A 25242-nucleotide genomic window follows, 5' to 3' on the forward strand; every position below is an offset into this window, starting at 1 on the left:
AGAGAACAGACTTGTGGTTGCCAAGGGGGAGGGGGAAGGGAGAGGGACAGACTGAAAGTTTGGGGTTGGTAGATGCAAACTATTACATTTAGAATGGATAAATAACAAGGTCCTACTGCATAGCACAGCGAACTATATCAAATCTCCTGGGATAAACCATAAAAGAATATTTTAAAAAGAATGTATACACATGTACAACTGAGTCACTCGGCTGTACAGCGGAGATTGGTACTACATTGTGAATCAACTATACTTCAATTAAAAAAAAAGAATCCCCACTCGAGCATGGGGTTCACAGCAAAGCCTCCAGAAATGCAGATTTGGGCAGCTCTGGGTTTCCTGTGTAGCTGTCACAATCCTCACCCACCCACTGGAGTCCTTTTCCCTTCTCCTTCCCCAGGAGAGCTATGAGGTTTTCTCTTTCCCATTACGTCATGAGCCCCACTAGAATGCCATAGTATGAGGACAGGAAATATATCAATTTTATTTATGTCTATATTCCCAGCGCCGAGCAGAGTACCTGGCAAATTGTACCCTTAATAAACTTTCATTGATTGAACAAATGAATGAGAGGGATCAAACATTATTATTTTTTGCACAGCATTTAATCCAGAGCCTTGCATATAGCACATGCTCAATAGCACGTTTACTGGATTTCGTTTATTTCAAAACATATTTAAAAAGGAAAATAAGATTTTCTTGTTTGGGGCTAGTGCAAATTTTGGGAAGTAGCTGGATTTGCATTATCTATGTGCCAGCATCTCCCAAACGGATCGCTTTTAATCATGAAACCGCAGAATGTTTCACTCACAAACAGGCCGTGCTGTATTTCCTGTGTCATTCCCATTTCAATACAAGTGCTGCAGAAGCAAGTGTCAAGGACGTTCGAAAACAAGTGTTATCCTTTCTTAGATGTGAATCATGTCATTCTTAGCCATCCATAACGAGAAATACCGGCCTTGTACACACACCCCTCCCCCGACCCTAGGCAAACTCCACTCCCTCCAGGGTCTCCCCACGTCGATCTCCACCCTGTGCACGGCCAGGTGACCAACAGGGCTCAGCATCCAGAGTTTCTCTGCTGCTTGGGAAACCCAGTGAATTTTAATGCCACTGAGCAACTCTGTTCCAACACTCACGGTGTGAACTGAGAACAAAGCTCTGGTTGCTAGGCAACCGTTACAAAAGCAGAAGGATTTCCAAAATAAAAAGCCACCCAGCATACACTTGATTCGAGTGCATTTGCACTCTTAATTTGCACCTGGTTGGAGTGCACTCTTACCTTGGTGAGATGGTCTACTTCTTGGTTACTCTACATGACAGCTCTTCAAATTTTTAACTAAGCTGAGAGTATTTTTTATTCTTTCCAGAGTCCCAATGAAGAAACAAAGGGTTACGCGTCTATGCTGGGATTGCCAGCAAGTAGTGGGTGCTCAGTGAATACTTGTTGAATGAATGAATGAACAAATGAATGAATGAATATGTGAGCACAAGGGCCTGCTTCTGCATCTTGAGGGAATCGTGACATTGGTAGATGGAGACAAACATAGTTAAACATCTATGTGGTGGTTTTAAAATAGGTCCACAAATTCTCTGGTACCTCTCCCTTCAAGAGATGGAGCGTGAGGAGAGGTGGGGGTAGGGACTAACTTCTAACAAATACAGGATGGCAGAATTCGCAGTGCGTGAGTAGATCGTATAAGGCATCGAAACTTTCTCCTTTCCCTCTCTCTCTCTCTCTCTCCCTCTCTCTCTGTCTCTCTGTCTTTCTCTCTCTCATCATTCACTCTGGGGGAAGCTACCTGCAATATTGTGAGGGCACTCAAGCCATCCATGGATTGGCCCACATAGTAAGGAACCGAGCCTCCTGCCAACAGCCATGTGAGAGAACCATCTTCAAAACAGATTCTCCAGCCTCAGGTAAGCCTTCTGATGAGCATGGCCTCAGCCAATGTCATCTTCGATCACACAGAAGACCCCAAGCCCGAACCATCCAGCTAAGGCCTCTCCCAAATTCCTGACCCATGGGAACAGGGAAACATACGTTAAATGTTTGCTATTTTAAGCCACTATGTTTTGGAGTGATTTGTTACACAGCAATAGATAATATAATCTTTCCTCTTTTCTGAGATGACAGCTCATAAAATATAGATTCCCTGAAGGTGTCTTCTTCACTCTGTGTCCTCAACACCTAGCATCTTGTGTGCACTCAGTAAACCATAGGTAACAGCTCATTTAATGACAAGCTTGTCCCTAATCTTTTATGAAAACCTATACATACAGATTCACACACAAAAACAGAGCATAATTCACCAATATAAAAAGAGGACTTTAAACAAAGAACCATTAGCATAATTACCAAAAAAGGAACTATTAGAAATTATTGAAAAAGTAGTTAGAATTTGTATAATCCTTGTCCCTAATTGGAGTGAGAGGGAGCTACATGTAGAAGGAATATAAGGCCTTGATGTATCCAAGGTAAGAGCACTGAACAAAGGGCACAGCCTGAGGAGACCATTCTTCTCACAAGAAGGAAAGGGAATAGAGGGACTGAGGTCTCAGATCCCACTTGGGGGTTTTCTTGAAGTTCTCCTGAAGCAAAGTCATCAGAGGCATTCAAGCCTACAAAGGCCAGTTGGATGGCTCTTAAAGATTGTTGAAAGTGAATGGGAATAAATTATTCTTGTAACCTAAAATAAATGCCAGAATTTGCTTCTTGGGAAAAAAAAAAAAAAAAAAAAGCCAGCTGGAGGAGATAACCCTTCAGTACCTTGCTGACTTGAGCTGCCATGATTGGAAGACCCCCCTCCTGCCTCTGCTCCCTGCACACCTGGGAGGCAGGTGGGGCGCACACTCTGCTGCCCTCTGCTGGCGGGAACAAAACCAAAGAGGAGGACAGGACACCAGCATTTCCCACATTCAGGTCCACACACTTCCCATCACCATCATCGGGATGAGACTCTCAGTTTGAGGACCGGCTACACACCTCCGTAGAGATAAGAGAGAGTGAAAAATCGCAGCAAATCGCTGTCTTGCTTCCTCGGTGACAATGAGGACGATGCAGAGTAAAAGCTAGACTTGCCCTCCAAGCCACCTCAGATCATTGAGGGCTAACTGTGCTCAAATGCAAAGACCCCCGATGCTGGCTTTTCTTTTTAACAACTGATGTGTACTCTACTACAAGTGTGAAACGTTCAAGAACAGTAGTATCTAGCCTCTGATTCCCAGTTACTCATGGTCCCACTCCAGAGGGAGGGGACATTTTAAACTATGCTCAATTATCCAAGAATAGCTAAAATTTTTAAAGAGCAATTTAAACATCCCAAAAGAGAGAATCACATTTTTCTCTTCTTCCCACTGCTTTTGAGTCTCTGTAAGGCCATGATACCAAGGATACAGCCTCTAAAACTCCAGGTTACTATTGCCATTATTTCATTTCATTCAAGGAAATCTTATTGAGCATCAGCTATGTGCTAGATGCCGTGGTAGAATCCTATATACCTTATTTAATTTGATCCAACAGCAATTCAATAAGATGAGAAAAATGAAGCTTAGAGAATTTGAATTATCTCCCAGAGGTCACAAAGCAGGTGATGTGTCCAACTCCAAACCCAGATCCTTACATCCGTCCCCACTGACCAGTCACAATAGTCCTCTAAGTATTTGAAGACAATCTTTGTTTCTACCAAGACAGTGAATCCCAAAATTTTTCACCAGCCCTGCTTTCCTATGTGTTGATCGAGGTTCCAAGATTTTGAAAGAGTTTAATTGCCTGGCAGAATTTATCTAGAAATAATATTTCCCTGCTTCTTGAAAGACATTTAAAGCTGTCAACCCGGGCTTTTGCTCAGCATGAAATAATCAGATTTATCACAGAATCCATAGTAATCCCGGCATAAGCAGTTGACATTTTACCAAGTCACAGCTTCTCTGAAACACTGAAAATAGCTCTAAGTTCCCCCATAATTCAGGTCTTACCTCCTAGAGATTTTTTAAGGAAGACACTTAATACAATCAATGTCATGTTTAAGAGGGAGATTCTATTCTGAGGATATAAAAAGAAACCAGTGTTAACGCCCTCTGCCATTGTCCCATTTTTCCTAGCTCATTCCCTGTAAACCCAGCAGGGAGGAAGCTGGAAGAGGGAGGAAGGGAGAAGTGGGGGAGGGCAGGCAGGAGAGCAGAGATGGGATTGAGGAGATGTCTTTATTTCAGTAGGTCCCAAAGCAAATAAAGGAAGGGAAGTCTGACATCCAACAAGCTTCCAGCTGCTTGACAATGCTGCCACCCTCTGGCATAAATTGGACATGCGTGAGATAATATTGTCAGTCACTGTCTTTCATTAGATGAACCACAAAGATGTAATCCTATATACCAATAAAGTTTCAAAAAACAAAATTACGCTCCAAGGTCCTCCTGGGATCTATTTAAACTATAATTCGGTATATTCCCTTTTTAAGCTCCTACCATCTAGTGCCTGGACAACTAGAGAAACTTCTTCAATGTTCTCCCTACCCTTCTGACCCATTCCCCCACCAGCAGCCAGAGTCTCCACTGACTTTGAACTGGGAGACAAATTTTGCTTGGGACAAATTTGTTCCTCTGGCGCATGAGGGATCCGCAACTGGCAGCCTGCAAGCCCAGGTTCAGCAGCTCAGATTTTGTGTGTGCATGTCCAGAGCAGTGTTTGAAATGGCTTTATGGGGGGGCACCCCCTATCTCCTTAGTCTGCTGCCAAACTCTCCCACATGCCCGGTATAGACATGCACATCCCTTCACGGGTTTATTTACCCACGTGGCCCCTGAAGTCAGGAAAGCTCACTTCCCTGAAGACAGGAAATTCACATCCACCTGGACCCCCAAAATGTGACCTTATTTGGGAAATAGAATCTTTGCGGATGTAATGAGTTAAGCTAAGAAGAGGCCATCCTGGATAAGAGTAGACCCTAAATCCAATATGACTGGTGTCTTTATAAGAAGAGACACAAAGACACACAAGGAAGAAGGCCGTGTGAAGATGGAGTCAGAGACCAGCGTGATGCAGCCACAAGCTAAGGAATTTCAAAGATTGTCAGTGACCACTGGAAGCTAAAAGAGGTGAGGAAGGATTCTCCCCTACAGCATTCAGAGGGAACACATCCCTACGGACTCCTTGGAATGTATTTGGGGAGCAAGAGAGATGGCCAACAGAATACAAAAAGTTTGACTTTAACAGAAGGAAGTTCCCAAAGATTTGTAAGAGCCGAAGCAAGAATGAGAGTTTAGCTAAAAGTGAAGACGATAATCACAGAACAGGAGCACCTTAGAAATAACTAGAAATCGTCTAGTTGAAAAAAACTCATTTCACAAAAAGGAAGGAAAAATCACAAAATAACTCACCTGCATCCCTCATCTCTCCCGTATTTTCAACCTCTCCCTCTTCACTGATAGTTCCCATCAGCGTTTAATCTCGCTCAAATGAAGAAAAAGTTCTCGCCCAACTCTTCAACCCCCTCGAGTTACTTACTGCCTTATAACGATCTTCTTTTCCCCACCAACAGGAAGGGAACTTTAGAAACGTCTACACCTGCCACTATTTCTCAGTGCACGGCGACGAGACTTCAGGGCCCATCACTCCACACAAACAGATCTTGCTAACCTCCCCAAACGACATCCACGTAGCTAAATCTCATGTGTATGTTTAATTCACTTTTTTACATTTCTCAGCAGCATTCAAATCTTTCGGCCACTTTCTCCTTCTTGAAAAACACCCCTTCCACAACATGGGTGATTCCTCCCTGGTGTTTCCTCCTAGCTTTAGCCATCTGCATTCGTTCTCTGTTGTTGTTTAACAAACTACCACCAGTTTAGCAGCTGGTGGTAATTTGTTAACAATTTGTTAGCAACATTTATTTATTACCTCACAGTCCGTAGATCAGGATTCCAGACAAACTTGCCTGGGGTCTTTGCTGAGGGTCTCACAAGGTCAATGTCAAGGTCCTGGAGGCTCTGGGAAGAATTTGCTTCCAAGCTCATTCAGGCAGAATCCAGTTCCTTGAGGCTGTAGGACTGAGGTCCGCATTTCCTTGCCGACTGTCTGCTGGGGGCCTCATTCTCCACTCCTTATGGTTGCCCATATTCCTTCTCACGTGGCCCCTCCATCTTCAAGATTAGCAACAGCTTGTGGAATCCATCTCATGCTTGGAATTCCTTTGAATTGTTCTGCCATCAGCTGAAGGAAATTCTCCGCTTTTAAGGATGTATTTGATTAGGTTAGACCCATCAGGATAGCACTGTGCTTTAAGACCAGCCGTGCCATATAACATAACATAATCCCATGAGTGAAGTCACCGTCACAGGATCTGGGGACCAAGGCGTGGAATCTTGGGGACTGCTGTGAAGAATTCTGCCCACCATACCACCTCATTTTTAGCTTCCTTTCCTGGTTCAACCTTCTCCAACCACCCTTAAATGTTGGGGAACCTCAGAATTGGTCTCGGATACACTTCTTCCATATATTGCCTCTAGATCTAGATCAACCTTATCTACCCTCATGCCTTCAATTACCATTTATAGAGCAATCTCTCCCAAATTCACATCATCAACCCAACTTCTCAACTCCAAGACCATTACTTCACGCTACCTATTTGAAGCTACACCTTCACTGGGAGATCTCACAGACTTTTCCAATTCAATATGCCCCAAAACTTATAAAAGATCCTCCTCCCCCAAGCCTGTCAGCCACTGCTTTTCAAAGCATAGCACTACCAGAACCCAGGGGCACAAGCCATAAACTTAAACCCAGCTGGGTCAGATCCCTTACCCAGTCTTGTTCTACATCACTCTAAATATTCATTCCATCATCAAATTGTTAAAGATTTGATTAGATATTTATCCAAAGGATATAATATGAATGACAAACAAGAATTTGAAAAGATGCTCAACATCATAAGCCATCAGCAAAATGCAAATCAAAATGACAATGAAATATCAATTCATACCCACCAGGATGGCTATACTCAAAAAAAGCAAAACAGCTATAACAAGTCCTCAACAAATGTTTGTTTCGTGGAAGTAGAACCCAGTTTTCTGAGTCATCTCAGTTTTCATGGTCATCTCCAAGTTGGGAAATCAGTCTTATGGTTTTCCACCCAGGAAACCCCAGGTTCGCTCTTCATAAACACTCACCTTGCCAAAGGGGTTCCTATATTCTTCTTGGACAGAGAGTCACAAGTAATACAAGTAATCATCTCTTTCCTCATCCTCAATTTACTTTTGAGATATTTGGAGGGTCCTGCCCTCCTACCACCTCCTCCCTCTCATTTAACCTCTTCCTGCCCCCATCCTGGACCATCCCTCCACCTCCTAGGACCCCTCCCATTCCACAGAAACTAGGGCCAGGCCTCGGGGCAGCGGTGGCAAAGGCAGGGGCCATCTGCCCTGCTCTCCGGACGTATATGTGCCATTAGGACCACACCCCCCATCCCAGCAAACACACACTCACCTATTCGGAGGATGGGACCTCTCATGGTGCCTAGAAGCAAAAACTAAATTCCCCACCCAAGAGTTAGTCAGAGGTCAGAGACTGTGCTGAGGGCACCAGGAGAAGGTAGTGTTATTAAAGGTCATGAGGAATGATAAAGTGCTTTTAATTAAGGGAGGAGAAAAATGGATCCTCATTTTCAACAATATCGTGTTTTTGCAAGTGTTGGAAAGTATGAACAGAATGAACTTAGATGAAAGGTTAACCTCACAGAAGTGCCTGCAAGTCATGTGTTGAAAAAGCTAAAGCTTTTGGGTCCTAAAGCTAGGGGAGGAGTGGGGCTTGCTTGATATTAACAAAATTAAGGCCTAAGGGTGAAGAGAAGGAACATTACAATGTTGTCCAGTGCAGTAAACATTGGACCTACATGAACTAATTTAATCCTCATAACAAACCAAAAAGGGAAATAATGTGCATAACAGATCAATCATTTGCCAGAGCACTTGCTGTGTAACTGGTAAAAATGTGAATCCCTCATTGGGTTTCAGCTGTTGGGGAAATATAATTAGAATCTCCCAATCCAGAAAATCTGTCCACGAAGGTAATAGAGAAAGAAAATAATGTTATCATTGAATAAGCATTAAAACAGAATGTGGTGCCTGTCATAAGCAATCCACTAAAAGATTGCAAAAACAGAAAGAAATCTCACCCTTGCATACATAGCCCCACAGATACAACCAATTACATAGACTTATTTTCAAGATAAATAATAACTAGTCCTCCGGTAAGAAGCCTTGACAGAACCGTCTATCACACGTAGTTTATCCTGACTTTACCTGGTAATCGAAGTGACCACCTGTTAGCTAATTGGTTTTATCCAGAAGAAAAACAAACTTTTAACTTTTACAAGAGGAAGCAGATTTGTACCCCGGAGCACATGCCCACTGAATTTAGGTTCTGCCCTTCCACAGAAACTGGGAGAGGTGATACTAGGTGCTTACATTTCAAAGAATAGTTCTCAGGTCCTTGAGAAAGACTTTCCTGGGTCTTAAAGCTGAGTTTTCAAAAGGATTTATATACATTTCCAAGAGAGGAGAAAGTGCTTACACTTTTACCCAAGTTTTCTACAATAAAGGTTCTAAGGAAAAGGAGGGGAAGGAAATCTCTTCCCTGATTTTCAACTGGGAGAAATAAGCCTCATATTTTTAATTTGTATGTGTTCTTACACAGCCTTCGCATCTGTATACTGGAAATGAGACCATCTCTCCAGAGTTGATGTGAAGATTAGAGAAAAATGTCTGACAAAGGGATGGACACAAGCATATCTTCATCATCTCCAGGTCACCTGGATCCTTCAGAGACAACACGATCAGGTCTCTGCCAGCTCATAAACCCCCTCACCCAAGTGTCCTCCTCCTCCAGTGATCCCCTCCTCCCACCCACTTGCCCCTCATAGAAACTTCCTTAAGAATCTCCTACACCCTGTGTCCTCACCCCCTCCCTGGCACTCACACCTCGACCCACTGGAGTCTGTCCTCCAGTGAATTTACCCCATGTACATCACCAAGGAACACACACTTGATTATTCTCTTCTTGGAGCTCTCTTCTCCCTGGATATTATGGCACCATGATCTATGGGGTCTCCATTTATGAGACCGTTTCCATAACAGTCCTCTAGGTCAGAGGGCATGATGATCACGTGAGGTGCTTATTTAACGTGCAGGTTCCAGGTTTCTCTTTAGAGAATCTGATTCAGAAGAAACAGTGAGGTCAGGGATTCTGAGTTTTAACAATCATCCCAGGTGATTCTGATGCAAGGGGTCCCCAGGCCACACTGAGGAAAGCTGCCCCACCTGATCTGGGGAGGAAGCTGGGGATGGGCTGGGGGGGACCACAGGTGCAGGGAGGTGAAAGGATGCAGCAGGAATAACCTGGGCTCTCCTGACCTGGCTTCCTCCCCATCCAGACGTTCTTCTCATCTCAGATGATCACAAGTGGAAAACCTTTCCGGAAGGTGAGTTCCAGAGCTGGGCAGGTTCTCCTCCTACACCTCGGGCCCTGCTGAACTCTGACCCCCTCCGGATGCTAACAGCAGCCCTGCAAGGGGCTCAGCCCCACAGGGAAGATTCCCCCAGCCAGGCTCCTCCACTGCCTCCTAGTCTCCTGTGCGCTTGACCCAGACACAGCCCCTGGCCACAGGCACAGCCACCTTTCTCCTCTGAACCCTGAAGTAGAGTCACGGGGCGGGGGACGGTATTTGCTAAGGCTCCATGTCTTCAGGCATTGTGTCAGCTGATGGTGTTGAGAGGTAAGAAATAAGGCCGGGGGGGGCAGTTAGAGAGGTGGGGGGAGGAGGGAAAGTGGGATCTGATGCCTCCACCAGGAATAACCTGGGCTCTCCTGACCTGGCTTCTTCCCCATCCAGACATTCTTTTCATCTCAGATGATGATAAGCGGAAAACCTTTCCAGAAGGTGAGTTCCTGAGCTGGGCAGGTTCTCTGTCTACATCTAGGGCCCCACTGAACTCTGACCCCCTCTGGATGCTAATAAGAGCCATGCAAGGTGTTCAGCCAGCAGACCCAGAGGGAAACTAACCTCCTCCTCCACAGCCTGCCAATCGCTTCTTTTACAAGCCATAGACTCTTGGGGCCACAGAGGAAGCCACCTTTCTCCTTTGAATACCGGGGTGTGCGTGTGTGTGTGTGTGTGTGTGTGTGTCTTGGGGGAGCGGAGGTTAACTCTTGGTGAGTGAGTCCTTCTGCTTATCTTTCCAGAAGAGGGTCAGCTGCAATCAGCGATGGGTGAGTGGGTGATTTTACAGCCAGAAAAGTGGGATCTGATCCCTCCCTGAGGCCTCTTGTCACAACCAGAATGCCATGTGATTGCCTCTGCTGTCCTTACCCAAGTCACTGGGTCTGGCCCCCTGGGCAAAGGGAAGGGGTGGATAGAAAGGGGACAGGGGTCAGGGAAGTAGGGGGCAGAAGGTCAGAGAAACCGAGTGCCTTCAGAGACTAACTCTTAGGTAGGGATTTAATTTCTCTTCTAGGCACCATGAGAGGTCCCATCCTCCCAATGGGTGAGTGTGTGTTTCCTGGGATGGGGGATGGGTCCTAACGGCACACATACGTCTGGAGAGCAGGGCAGATGGCCCCTGCCTTTGCCACCACTGTCCTGGGGCCTGGCCCTAGTTTCTGTGGAATGGGAGGGGTTCCACACGGCCAAGGAGGGGGAGGGACAGACGGGGATGGGGGCAGGAAGAGGTTAAGCAAAAGGGAGAAGGCGTTAGTAGGGCAGGACTCTCCAAAATGTCTCAAAAGTAAAGTTGGGGAATGAGAAAGGGAGATGATCACTTGTGACTCTCTTTCCAGGAAGAATACAGGAACCCACTGGCCAAGGTCAGTGTTTATTAAGAGGGAAGCTGGGACTTCCTGGGTGGGAAACTGAAAAGCCAACTACCCAAAAGGTGGCTTGCATGCAACTTACAAAACTGAGCTCTACTTCCAAATCGACGCTTTGTTCAGCCCCATTCATTCATTCATTCATTCGTGCATGCACGCAACAAACACTTGTTGAAGACTTATTGGGGAACAGGCACTATTCTGAGCAGTGGGGATACGGCCGTGGACCAAACAGAAATGTCTGCCTCACTGGACCTCTCCCTCTCAGCAGGTCAGCTGGAGGACACCTGAAGTCTCCTAGGAGAAGCAGAGAACCCCCAACTCCATTCCTTGCTTAATTTTGTGTTGGGTCATAGACGATACAGGCAGAATTACATGATAAGGAGGGTAGTTCATGTGTGCCAAGTACTCCCCCCAAGCATTTTACATACATGAACTCATTTAATCCTCATAACCTTCCCACTAAACAGATGTGGAAACTGAGCCCAGAGCACCTAAGATTCTCATCTCTAGAGCCCAACGCTAGAATCCACGTTATTCTAGACGTGTCCCAGAAAAGAGCACTTGGTCATTTTCTTCCACTTCCCAAGACCTCTTTCCAGAATCTCCTTCTCTCCTCCCTGCCTTCTACCCCCCGGGGTCCCTTCAGAGCACTAGGATTGCCCATCTATTTAGCCTATCATGATAGCTCCATCCCCAGAGCTCAAACATGCCACCTGCAGAGATGTTTTTGGTTGGTAGATAAACGAGATGGAGGTGCCTGACTTATCACACCACGGACGTTCTAATCAGAGAACTGTCCCCATTTTCTGGTTGATATTGGTGCCTGAGGACAGACTTCAAGCACTTACAAAAGGAGGTTTCCAGGGAAATGGAGGCAATGGCCCAGGTCCCAAAGGACATTCAGGATGCTATTCTCCATAATATCCTGGCCAGGCTCAAGGACCGAGAGGCTCTGCAGGACCTCATGGACATGGCGGGGGGGGGTCCCACTCTACCTAAGGCTGATCAAAGTTGTGAAGGGGCAGGTTTAGGAGATAGACTGCCAAGATACATGGGGAAGGAGGGCTGCAGAAGGGGGTCCCAAACGCTGGTCCAGGCACAAGGACCAGGTCCAGGGCATGCAGCCCACATGCTGAAGCTGCTTGGAATCTGGGGGGAGGTGAAGATCCCACCCCCTCCCACCTTGGTTAATCACTTGTAGACTCAAAAGATACTGGCAAAACTGCAAAACAACATCACTATTGCTATTACAATTATTGCTGTTGCTGTATTACTAATAATACCGGTTTCCTATCGTTGGATCGGGGCCCCCTGGATCATCTGGACGGCTTTGGTGGCACCTTCCTAAGTGAGATGCAAGAGGACTCAAGAACTCTATGGCTCACGTTAAGACTGCACATCATTTACCGCCTTAAAGCCATATTGGGTAAGAGTGATTTGAGGGAAATATGGGAACGTCACAAATTTGGCCTCTAGACCCAAAAAGGACGGGGTTAGATGCCACCCACCTCTCTAAAACCCTTGTAATACCATGGTTTTCCTCTCACATCACACCTCTCTCCAAGGTCAGGAGGGGTCAGCGAGATAAATTCACCATACGATACAGAACCAGCCCGGGATCTAGAAAGACCAGCCCAAGTTCATCCAACCTGTCACTGGGTGTGGATGATTCCAGGCTCCAGCCTAGAATCCCACCCCCTGGACCATGTTATGTAGCGTCCTGGAGACCATCCCAAGAGCAGGAGGAGGGAACTTGACTTTCAAGTCGAACGGGTTTTATTCCTCTGCCTTCGGGTTCCCCCCTCATGGGGTCTCCTAGTTCACAGTAGGGAAGAAAAATCTGACTCCTCGTCACTCTCTCTCCCCAGATGTCCCCTCGTTCCCAGTGCTGAGTGGCACCCAACATGAGCTACAGGCCTGGTCCATGGAGAAGAGGACCCTGCTCCAGCAGCGGGAGCTGGTAAGAAATCAATCCCCAGGGGCCAGCCTCCAGGGATGGGGGTGAGGGGACCAGGGATAAGAATGGTCCTGAGGAAAGAGAGGTGACATAAGATTCTGCTGAGAGGGGAGAAAGGATCCCGTGTGGCCACCGGGAGTTCTCCGGCTGCCTCTCCCTCTGGGGAGCAAGGCCGGTGGGTGTGAGTCTACCTCAGGGGGGGTCTCCGTCTCCATGGCAACCCCAGCAGAGGGCACCCACAGTTCTAAAAGAGCCACATAGGAATACAAGTGTGGGGGGCTCAGGGGATCTGAAACACCTCTGCTTTTCTCACACAGTTACCATTTGCAAATTGCTCTTTCTCTCTCCACATACATGTATACGTGAGCACATATGTGTGCACAGACGTATGCACATACACACACACATTGCACACACGTACACATACACATGTAATTCCAGATACTACTATTCTGCAAGGTCAATGTTAGTATCACCATTTAGCAGCTGAAGAACCAAAGCGCAACAATTTCCAATAACATAGCCAAGATCACACTGATCACAGGACAGGACAGGACGAGACTCCTGGTCCCCTTGACTCCATGACTTTGCCTCTTCCATGACCCGGTGAGGCCCCTGGCTCTTGGGACAGAAGGTTTTGTCTCCCGATCTCAAAGGCTGACCTGCAACACCTGACCTCATTTCTTCCAGGTGAAGAGCATCCTGGAGCCCAACTTCAAGTACCCTTGGAACATCCCCTTCACCCTGGACCCCAAGCTCCTCACCACGCTGCAGGAAGAGGGGGTGGCCGTCACCTTCAGCCTGCTGGAGGAGCGCAACCTGAGGGTGGCTCCCGACAGCCCCGAGGGGACCGGGGGGCCTGGAGGCCGAGAAGCCCTTGCTCACCCTGTACGGGTCCCTCTCAGCGCTGCAGCAGCTGCCGAGGCCTGAGCCTTCCCCGGGGCGCTCAGTCCAGAGAGGCCTGGCCACACCCCCGTCTGCGCGGTGAGCATCCTTGGTGCCCAGGGAGCCTGGGGCCATGCTTCTCTGCCTCTCCAGTTTGGGGGGACAGGGACCAACAAAGACTCGAGGGAACATTCTGGGGTGACGGAGATACTCTGTATCTTGTAAAAGGTTTACGTGTTTGTCAAAACTCAGCAAAGAGCATCTAAAGATGTGAGCACTTTACTGCATGTTAATTTTACTTCAAAGCAATTACACAAATATTGAACTCTCGTTAATATGCACTCTGAATTGTACTGGGTAAAGTGTACTGATGTCTGTAACTTACTTTGAAATGTATCAGAAAATAAGGTGAATTGATGGATGGATAAATATGTGATCAAGGAAATGTGGTGAAATATTTAAAACAGGAGTTCTTTTTTATTCTTGAAATGTTTTTGTATGTCTGGAATTGTTTCAAAATAAAAATCCCCCCCCCCACATACACACAATTATATCTGTGTGTCCATCAGTCATCCTGTGAGTTTTCCTGACTGTGCCTTCTGAGCTGTGGATTAGGTTCTTCATCATTTAAGGAAGATTCACTCATATCACTAAACACGTTATACATTTTGTTTGTTGAATTCTCTGTTTCAGTCACCAAATGTCCTTTGGGTCCTCTAAATACATTGTATCTTGTCTAATTGCGCTAATCTCTCCTTTTTCCCTTTGCTTTCTCTGAGATCATAGCAGGTCTTTCCTTGATATCTGTGATTTCAACCCTCAACTGCAATTATCATTCTATTGCTTTTCTAATTTATTAGTTCAGAAATTGTCATTCTGATATTCAATTTGTTTCCTCAGCTTTGCAATCTCCCTTTTCACTTAATTCTGTTGTTTCATCTTCTCATCTTTGAGGTCTTGCTTTATTGAGATGATTTTGCTTCGATACAAAATAAAGATACTGTGTACTTTTCTTTTTTTTTAATTAATTATTTTTGGCTGCACTGGGTCTTCACTGCTGCGTGCGGGCTTTCTCTAGTTGCAGCGAGGGGGGCTACTCTTCGTTGGGGTGCACAGGTCTCTCATTGGCGTGGCTTCTCTTGTTGCAGAGCATGGGCTCTAGGTGTGCGGGCTTCAGTAGTTGTGGCTCACGGGCTTAGTTGCTCCACGGCATGTGGGATCTTCCCGGACCAGGGCTCGAACCCGTGTCCCCTGCATTGGCAGGCGGATCCCTAACCACTGCGCCACCAGGGAAGTCCCGGTGTGCTTTTCTTTAACCTAACTTTTCTACCTGAATGGATTCTTCCACTGTCTTTTTTCCCTATAGTGTTTGCACAGATGCCGTGTCACCCTTTTTTTATTCATCTTGCTCGTCCCCAGCCTGAGTGGCTCTGTCCAAACCCTCTATCTGCACAAAGACGGCAGGGTAGTAAGTGTTTCTTTCTTCCCCACCACCAGAACTGAGACCTGTTTCTCTGCTGCTGCAAATTATTGTTTGGAGCCTGTTCCTACTGGCTACGGTCATGGCATGAAAAAGGAGAGGACTCCCCTGGGCTCTGAGGAGTCCTGGATGGCTGGCCTGGGCTCCGTCCTGTCTTGCATGGATTGGCTAAATGCCCCGGGCTTGGGTTCCCTCACCTCAGCAGAGGCATTTGCCTCTCTCTCCGCACAGAACACCTCTCTGCGTCTTCAGAGAGGTCAGTGTGTGGGGGGGGAGGGGCTCAGGGGCCTTAGCTTCCTTGAGAGCATTCACCTGGCTTCCCTGCGGGAGAAGAGGTGAGTCAGCACCTGGGCAAGACACTCCGTCGCTGAGAACCGGCTACAGGCGTGGCTATCACTTTTCATTAATACAGGTTTGCTTCCCTCAAACACTTGCTTGTGGTCGGTGTCGCCCCTCTTCCCAGAAGCCATGCCCAGACTTGCCCTCCTCCAATCCAGTTTCTCCCCTCCCCACAACGTCTCAGCCAAGCAGACGAGGGGGAAAAGATTTATTTTTAAAAACTCTCGGGACTTCCCTGGCGGTCCAGTGGTTAAGAATCCGCCTTCCAATGCAGGGGACGCGGGTTCGATCCCTGGTCGGGGAACTAAGATCCCACATGCTGCGGAGCAACTAAGCCTGTGAGCCACAACTAGAGAGCCCGCATGCCGCAACTACAGGGCCCACGTGCTCTGGAGCCCGCACACCACAACTAGAGAGAATCCCATGTGCCGCAACGAAAGATCCTGCATGCCTCAACGAAGATCCCGTGTGCCGCAACTAAGACCGGATGCAGCCAAAAATAAATAAATACTAAAAACAAAACAAAACTCTGGCCTTGGGTTAAGAGCCTGTAAAGTGGTGCACGGCACTTCAGCCTCCTCCTGTTCCCCCAGAAGATCTTATCCAACTCACGTTTTCTGTTCTCTCCTGTGTTGAAATGTCCTTGGATTTTTTTTTGTTTGTTAATGATCGTGATAATTAACTCTGGGTGCTTAACATTTCCTCTTTTCTCTTTCCATCCAGCAAAAAGACAACAAAAGGATACATTCCAGAAGTCTCTCCTGTCACAAGTGGGGCACAGAAGTGGCCAGAGAGCCCTTTTTTCATAGAAAGTTCCAGTTCACCCCCCAGACAGTCTGCACCGCTCCGCTCTCCTCACCTTCTCTCCAAGCTGGGAGTTGTGAGCGTGGTCTTTCCCAATTGACTCCCTTCTCCCAGCGCTTCTGTAGCAGGCAGGAGACTAGAAGATTCTTCCTGGGGACCTGGCACAAGAGAAAAACCTACTGGGACTTCCCTGGTGGTCCACTGGTTAAGACTCCACGCTCCCAACGCAGGGGACCCCAGTTGGATCCCCAGTCAGGGAACTAGATCCCGCGTGCCACAACTAAAGATGCCGCAACGAGGATCCCACACGTGGCAGCGAAGATCCTGCGCGCCGCAACTAAGGCCCAGCGCAGCCGAATAAATAAATAAATATGAAAAAGAAAAAAGAAAAAAGACCTACTGATATTTGTGCCTAACACAAATACATGAAAATGAGCCCATACCAAAACATTTTGAGGACATTTCAGAACATGTGGGATGAAGTGAAAATCCAGGGGGAGAAACAGGTTATTTACAAAAGATCTTATATGAGAATGACTTTACAATACAACCACACAGCAAACTAGAGGCAATGGAGCAATGTCTTCCTAAATTTTGATGGAAAATTATTTCCAGTCTGCAAGTCTATATCATGTTTGAAGGTAGAATAAGGGCATTTTCAAACAAAGTTTTTTAAAACAATGACTGCCCATGTTCCCTTTTCCAGAAAGATGTAAGAGGATGTGATACATCAAAGTGAAAGAGAGGAAACATGAGGAAGACGCTGGCTACTGAGAAAGGAGATTTAGTGTGGAAGAGAGACAGGGGGATTCCCAGGATGACATTCAGTGCCAGGCCAGAGGACAAAAAGCCCTGACCTGAACAGACAGGAAGGGTCCCGGAGAGATTTCTCCAGGAAGATGAAATTGATTTAAATTAAAAAAATACCTTGAATCTGAACATAATAGGAAGGGATTTAATCATTTGGCAGAGTTTGGATTTAATTAGATATAAATACACAGAAAACAGGAAAAAAAAAGTAAAGAAAAAAACGATGATGAGAAACTATCAAAATCCTACAGGAAAGGAAAAATAATTAGTTTACTAATAGCTGAGTAGCATTTACAGAGTCACAATAATATTAAAGAACAAAGAGAATTGTAACTCTGTTGAGAGGATGAGGGATGGGACGTGTGTGGTGTAGAGGAAGAGGGGGCCATAAATCCTCATCTTCCCTGGTGTAAGTCCATGGATAATGCCTACAACTCAGCAAGCTTCTTATTTAATCGATGACAGATACAAAAGGCCACATCTTGTATTATCGTAATACATTTTGTGGGCCCTGGACACCGTGCCCTAATGGAGAAGTCAGCCCCTCACTTCCCTCCCCCACTGCCCCCTTGTATTCATTTATATGAAATATCTAGAATAGGCAAATCCATAAAGTCCATCAGTGGTTGGGGTGATAAAAATGTTCTAGGATTGACTGCAGTGGAGGTTCCACAATGCTGTGAATATACTAAAGAGCCACTGAAGTGTACATTTCCAATGTGTGGATTGCATGGTGTCAACACAGTCCTTTAAGAAAGAGAGAGAACAGAGGCAGCTACCAAGACAAGCAACAAAAAGAGTTCAAAGCGATGCCTCTGGGGAGAAGCCACGGAGGAGATGGGGCTGACGGGGAACGGGAGAGTCTGAAGTTTAAAAAAAAAGAACTTGAGCACCATTTGATTCTTTAAACCACGTGAATGTATAACTTTGATTAAAGAAAGAAAGACAGAGCATAAATATTAGCGTACGTCTAAACGCCCTTGTTGAAAGCTGGAGAATCACCTCCATGGGTCAGGGTCAAGGTCAGGGTCAGGGTCAGAGGGAGGGGTGGGAGACCCCGCCCCCCAGGGGCCACGACCGCGGGCAGGAAACACCGTGGCCTGGGCAGGGGTCCTAGAGAGTTCCTGCGTGGGGCGCCGCCTGCGGTCCAAGACTGGCACGGCCGCCACGCCACGGCTCGCGGGGACAGCCGGCCCGGAGCCTCAGGTAGGGACTGGGTGGGGCGCGGGGTGGGAGGCCGGACTCGGGTCCTGAGGCCGCGGCGGGGTTCAGCGCGAGGGCGCCCCACAGAGGCCCCGCGGGGGAGGTCAGCCCCGGCTCCCCCCGCCCTCTCCCCGAGCTTCCTTCCCTTCTCGGGACCCCTCTCCTTTGGAGAGCGTCTCTCTCTGTCTCTCCATGAGGCTGAACCCCCATGGGGTGGCGCGTGCCCCAGGCTGTCCCCCCAGGGTCCTCTCAACGGTCCCACCCTGAATTCCTCACCGTTTCCTAGAGGGCCCGACGGCGACTCCTCCCCGCGCTCGTGCAACGTGCCTCCGGCGCCCCCTGCAGGCCCGATGCAGGAACGTCTGTGGGCCGCTCCTTTGCCTCCTGCTGCTTCCTGCACCCCGGCCACGTGGTCACCTTCCTCCGTAAAAACATTAAAATTACCATTTAAGACTGTACTGGCCCACTCCCAACCATACGTTAAATTTCTCTTTGGCCTTAAGTGTATTGGTATACAGATGACTATTCTAATATTAAGTATTATGACATTCTCTTAGAGCTAAAAGTTTTTCTTCTGATTTTAAATAAATTAAAACATTTTTGTGGGCCCTGGGCACCATGCCTAATGGAGAAGTCAACCCCTCACTTCCCTCCACCCCCCTTCCCCCCGGCAGGGGACAAGTCTGTCCCCTCGGGCTGGAGCCCATGGTCGCACCCTCTGGATATAAGCTCTTCACGTCTTCCCTTTCCACTCGGCTGGGCTCCCGGCTGCCCAAGCTCTCCTCCTAAAACACAGGCACTGATGTGCAGTGCGGCTGCCCTGCTCATGAGCCCTCTGTGGCTCCCAGTGCCCTCCGAGGTAAGGTGCCCACTGCAAGGTCAAGTGCTATCAAAGACTACGGACAAAACGCTACTGGAGTCCGGAGGAGGGAGGGGTAGTTAGAGGATCGTCCTAGATGCATCTACCCAGAAACCCAATGATGTGGACTGGGAAAAGAGAGGACTCCCTGTTTCCTTCCTGTTCCACCCGCATCTCTTCTCCCCATCTTTGGACCGTGCCTGGGCCCCGCTACCCGGGAAAAGGAGGCGGGGCCAGACCGCAGAGGGTAACAGCTTATTAACCTGTGCCAGCGCTGTTCTAGGTTCTTTACAAACAGCTCGTTGGTCCTGGTCACAATCCCACAGAGGGGGCATTACTATAGATAATAATAATCTATAAATATTTTATGTAAATATGCATAAAGTTCCACTTAATAGATGAGGAAACCAAGACATAGAGTAACATTCCCAGGGGAACAGCTGTTCCAAAACTGAGGAGTCCTTGGTCCTCGAGTTTCTTGGGGTCCCGTGCAGGCAGGTGGGGGGATGACTGGAGGGGTGTTTCCAGGGGGTTTGACCGCCTGTGATTTCCACCTACAGGCTGACTTTAGCACCCAGCTGCAGGCATCGGGAGCGGTCTTCCCAGGGCGCCCCACTCCTCTCTCTGTTAGAAGCTCAGCCGGCTGGCAGCCTTCACCAAGGCCCCCGCATCCACAGCCCTGGATGACACCCGCTCTTCTTAGCCCTCAAGGAACATGTCATCCCTGTTCTCGAGGGGCACCAAGAGCTTGGTCAGAGAGCTGGACAGGAAAGGCGAGCTGGTGCCCGTGGACAGCCTGGCCAGTGCCCTGCGCCTGCACCCCTTCTGCCTGGTGAGGAAGAAGCACAGACGCCACCTGTGGCCTTGGGACGCCCCCCTCATCCCCACGGACTTCTCCCTCGTGGATGCACTGGAGCCCGGCTCCCCCATCCCGGGTACCTTCAGGTGGGGCTGGCAGGTGGCAGAGTTGGGGGGCTGCAGGGCAGCTCGAAAAAAGATCCACGTGGGTGAGAAAGCTGACACCCTCCTCCCGGGCACACAGAGCCCCCGGGCCTGCCTGGCCTGGAGCCACACCGCGGGCACCCCGGCTGGCCGGTGCCTTCCGTGTGGGCGAAGGATGAACCGTTTTCTTCCTCCTGTCCCGGCTGTGCGATAGTTAATCATCATCATAATTTCAGTCACCGTAATGGCTAACAAGGATGAAGTGCTTGCTGTGTGTCAAAGACCATGTTGGCAATTCCTCAGTTAATCCTGACAACCACCCTTGGAGGAAGACCCTGTCATTCTTCCGTCCCTTTTATAGATGGAGAAACTGAGGCTCCAGGAGTTAGGTGGCTTCTTGCCCAGGGTTACACCCAGCCAGTAAGTGGCGGAGGCCAAACTGGAGCCCGAGGCTGAGGCTTAGCCACACTCAGCCCTGCCTCCCTGGCTTCAGCCTGGACCTCTCTCCCCGCAGAGGTGAGCCGCAGCGAACCCATCCACCTCCGGGAGATGGTGGCAGGGGCCGTGACGGGGGGGCGTGAGCGTGGGCACCGGGCTGCAGGGGAGCGTGGCGGGGAGCGGCGTGGTGAGCCGCAGCTCTGCCCTGGCTGTGCAGACCCTCAGGGCTCCCCCCAACACCTGGGAGACGCTGGTGGAGAAGAGGTGAGAGCTGGGGCACATCAGCCAGGCGGGCTGGGCTCTCCTCTCTGTGGGCACAGGTCCCCCGGGCTGGAGGGGAGCGTAGGGGGCAGGAGAGAAGAGCCCAAGGCTCCTGCCAGCTCGAGGCCTCGAGTGAAGCATTCTGAGGCCTGGGCTGGGACGGGGGAGTCCACTATTAGCAGCGAACCCAGGGGCCCAGGGAAGAGAGAGTGGGCGGTGAGAGGGACTCATGCTAGGTCAGAGATTTCAACCCCGATGTTTCTAAGGCCAGAAAAGGAAACAGAAATGCGGTAGCTGCCAGGTGTGAGGCAACAGGGCGTGGTGGGGACTCCAGCAAAGCGGGGGACACACGCCTGCCTGAAGCTGGCAGCTGCGTCTCAGCTGCACCTGATTATTGCCAGGCAAGAATGTGAGCTCAGTGGCACCGGTTTTTGAGAGAAGCTAGAAATGGGATTTTTTTGGTGAAACCTACCAGTTTTAATATTATCTCAAAATTTCTAAATGTCACGTGAGCCAAGGAACGTATGCCTTTTGCCCGACTGAGCTGGCAGAAAGCCCAGTGGTAGCCTCTGGGCTGGACATCTTAAACCCTATAGAAGACAGATGTCTCAGAGTTCCGTCAGTTTCTCCCCTTTGCGACCTCGCCCACCTGACCCTGAACTCTAGGCCGGCGGACAGGCCAGCCGCCCGCCATCCCCTCCCGCTGCCTGCAGCAACACAGAGTCCAGGATGCCCGCTTCGAAAGGCCCCTGAGCGGGGGAGCCCTGGAGAGCAGCCCCACCAGCTCTGCCTCTCCTCCTGCCCACACCCCGCGCGCCTGGCAGGAGACCGAGCACTCCGCGGCCCTCGTTCCTCAGGGAGCTGCAGAGCCGCAAGGAGAGGGCGAGCCTGTGTGTGGCGACGAGGCCGTGGAGGCCGCAGAGGACGCCACGCTTCAGAGCCTCAGCCGAGGAGACGGAGCGGGGCGGCTGTCACTCCTCCGGCCCAGCCGTTTCAAGGTGCAGGGGGTGTCCCGGGGGTGCTGAAAGCCAGCAAGGGGCCCACCCCTCCACCCTAACTCCTGCCAAAGAGCTGCCCCCTGGAAGGCGCCCCCTCTAAACCAGGAGTGGAGTTCCTGGGCACTTGTGTCGTGGTTCTCAACGCTGTGTTTTAGAATCCCCTGGAGAGGTGTCGTGTTGTTTTTTGATTTTTTTTTTTTTTAATACCAGCACCCAGACACACACACACGCACGCACACGCACACACACACGCACACACAATCTGTTTTAACTGGTCTGGACTAGGACCCAGTTGCTGGTCTTCTAACTCTCCCAGGTGAGTCTTACCTGCTGCCGGGGGGTAGTATCACAGTGCAGGGGGGTTCGCACCCGCTTTGGAACGGGGCGTGTCTGGGTGCGAATCCCAGCTCTGCCCCTGGCTGGCTGGGTGGCCTTGGGCAAGTCACTTGACTCTCTGAGTTTGACGTCTCTGGTCCACGAAGCTGGGCTGCAGAATCGGGGTGAGGATTAAGCAGCGATGTGAGAAAAGTGCCCAGACGTGCTGAGTGCAAGGACAGTCAGTTTTCCTTCCACCTGTCTTCAAGACCCGGGCCTGCTCCTCCGCGGCTCTGCTCTCTGGTCATTCAGCGCCCATGGACCGCCGGTCCCCACTGTGACGGGGGGGAGGCTGGGCCCCACGCTAGAGTCTAGGTCTCCGGGGCTCTCATCTCCCACACACCGAGTTGTACTCTCAGCACCAGCTCTGGGCCCCAGCTCTCGCCATCCCCGGGCGTGCAGGTGAGTACCGGTCAGTAGCCCTTTTCCTGTGGGAGCAGGGCGATAACAGGGCCACCACTGGCCCACATCAGGAGCCCCGGCTTCCCAGCACCCCCCAACAGCCGCCCCTCTGTGCCTCGGTTTCCACCTGCCCAACAAGGGAGGGCGACTTCGAGATCGCTTGGCGGCTGTCCAGCTGCAGGGCCCCAGGATTCCAGCTCAGCCTTTCCCAAAGCGAACACTCCAAACTCTGGACAATGCTTACTGAGGCAAAATAAAACTCATTTCTTTATGGTGGGAACTTGTAGAACTTTTACCGTGCCAGTGTGTACTGCTTTGACCCCAGAGTGCCTTGGGTTTTTTGGAAATACCTCGTGTGCAACATATTTGGCAGAAGGCTGTTTGTGCTGTGCCTGAGTGTCCCCTGCCTTTGGATCTCCCTCTCCCCACCAACCTCAGAAGGCCCTGGTCATCAAGAGGGACCCTCGCAGTCCCTCCCCCCATGTCCCCCCATCCCCTGCTCCTGTCTGCCCCCGAGACCCCTTCCTGCAGGCCCTAGCGTCCTGTGTGGACACGACGTCCTGTTCTCCCTGCCTCTCTCCCAGCTCCAGGGTCAGAGCGCCATGGCCAAAGAGAAGACGGTGGCCATCCCACGGGGCACAGTCTTGGCCTACAGGGTGCTGCAGCTGGTGATGGAGGAGGACCGCTGGGGTACGTGGAGGCTGGAGGAGCAGGAACAGCTGGGACGCGACTCTCCCTCTGGGAGGGCTGGGAGGGGTCAGGGGCTGCGTCCAAGTGTGGGGCAGGAAGCGGGAGAGGGAGGCCGTTTCCTCGTTGGCCTGAGTAAGCAGCCAGCCAGGCAGATACTGAAAGGATGTGCCTTTCACAAAGGGCTGCCGAGGCCAGCTCTCAGGGAGGGCTTACAAACCAGCGTGTGCCCTGCTTGTCCCGCGGGGCCGGGGATGGGGGTATGTGACTGGAGGAAGGGTCGTGTTATCTAATTAGCACAGAGAATCACGTGGGCCAGGGGTGGTCCTGCTCACCCATGGCCTGGGGACCCTTGTCTTTTCCCTGCCTGTGCTCCCACGCAGCTGTGCTGTACCTGCCTGAAGGAGAGCTCTGGAGAGACAGCAGCGGAGGTGAGTGACCCCTGCCGGAGCCCAGGAACCCAGCCAGAGATCACTCCTTCCCCGAAGAATGCCCTGACCCCCTCACTGGGGTCCCTTCCCTCCCCATGCGGTCACCCCGTGTCACTCGGGCAGGGAGGGCCGTGTGCTCTCTCCCCAGTGGGAAGGAGATGAGCTGGAAAAACCAGGACCAGGCTGTGGGGAGAAGGATGGTGAGTGTAGGAGTCGCAGGCTGGCTCCAGCTCCAGTCTTGGTCTCCACACCCACACAACGGGGAGGCTGGGACTTTTCTCACCAGGTCGGGAGGATCAGTGATGAAGTCTGGACAGCATTCGGTACCTGGAAGGTTGGTTCTCAAGAGGCAGTTTGTACTGTTAACAAGACAGGAGTGGGAAGGCGGGGGCGCCTGACCACTCTGCCAGACCCACCCACCTCTGCCGTGGCGCTTAGAGCCTGAGAAGCCCTGTCCTAGCCATCCCAGTGGGGCAACTGGCCGGAGGTGGGGCTCAGCCTGGGGGGTCTGAGGAGCAGACACACAGCAGGCCCTTGGGCAGAGAAGTGGCCTTCCCTTGAGCTGAAGCATCAGCCCTGGGCAGGGTGAGTGAGGAGGGGAAGAAGGAGAGGAGGAGAGTGAGGTGGGTGAAAAGGGGAGAGGTGAGGATAAGCCCCGTGGGTGGTGCCCGCTATGTAGTAGGTGCTCAGAAAATGCTTACGGAAGCAAGGGGGGTGGGGAGGGAAGGAGGGAGGAAGGGAGAGGTGAGCCCATAAAGGTGTGCTCTGCCTGACACGGGAGCTTCCCCGGGCCAGGTCTGTGACCCCAGGACCTCCTGGTCAGGTTCAGGACACCAGGGCCTGACTGGCGCAGGGCAGGGAGCCCGGGGAAAGGCTCCGGCAGGCGCCGATGCCTCTCCCCACAGGCACGGCCTCTGGCTGGGCCCCAGGTGAGGAGCCTGACTTCCGGGGCCTGCAGAGGCAGGCTAGGGCCCAGTTGCAGGACCTGGCCACGCTGCCCCCAGAGCTGCGGGACCCGCTGCTGGGCGCCCTCCAAGAGCTGCTCCAGGACCCTTGGGCACTGCAGGAGCTCGAGGACACAGTAAGGGGCTCAACGGCCAGACCCGGGCTGGGGGCTGGCATCCAGAACAGAGGGGGATGGGCTAGGGGGATGAGGGGCAGGAACGGGACATGCTATGGCTCTTGGTAGCACACGGCCTCGGAAGGCCCTGAGGTGACTGGGCGCTGCCCCGTACCAGCTGTCATATCAGAATCTCCCTGAGCGTTTGTTCCCTGAAGCCCCAGGAGGGACCTTGGTTCAGCATTGTTGGCAATGAACTCAGGCTCGTCCCAGCCTCACTGGCATCATGAGGGGCTGGGGACCCAGGGCATGGGGACGGGAGCTTGGGTGGTAGAGTACGTGGACAGAGGGGGACCCACAGCTGCCTCTCCGCTCTTCCTCGCCGCTCTCCTGCAGCTGGAACAGGCCCTGGACACTGGGGTGCTGGGACAGCTGGGTGGCCCTGGG

General features: G+C 50.5%; 1 protein-coding gene and 1 long non-coding RNA gene across 2 annotated transcripts in view; both read left to right on the forward strand.

Annotated features, from left to right (window-relative positions):
- LOC309647128 overlaps positions 1 to 25242 on the forward strand; it is a 467593-nt gene that overhangs the window by 134258 nt on the left and 308093 nt on the right. The window lies entirely within an intron of this gene.
- GSDMC (gasdermin C) lies at positions 11742 to 14734 on the forward strand (the record flags this gene model as incomplete). Its single annotated transcript, XM_082433321.1, is given in 4 exon segments — positions 11742 to 11837; positions 12684 to 12824; positions 13512 to 13673; positions 13675 to 14734. Coding segments are annotated over 4 exon segments (534 nt in total). The 3' UTR covers positions 13810 to 14734.

This window comes from Balaenoptera physalus (assembly GCF_965194825.1).
Source record: "Balaenoptera physalus genome assembly, chromosome: 17".
Lineage (NCBI taxonomy): Eukaryota > Metazoa > Chordata > Mammalia > Artiodactyla > Balaenopteridae > Balaenoptera > Balaenoptera physalus.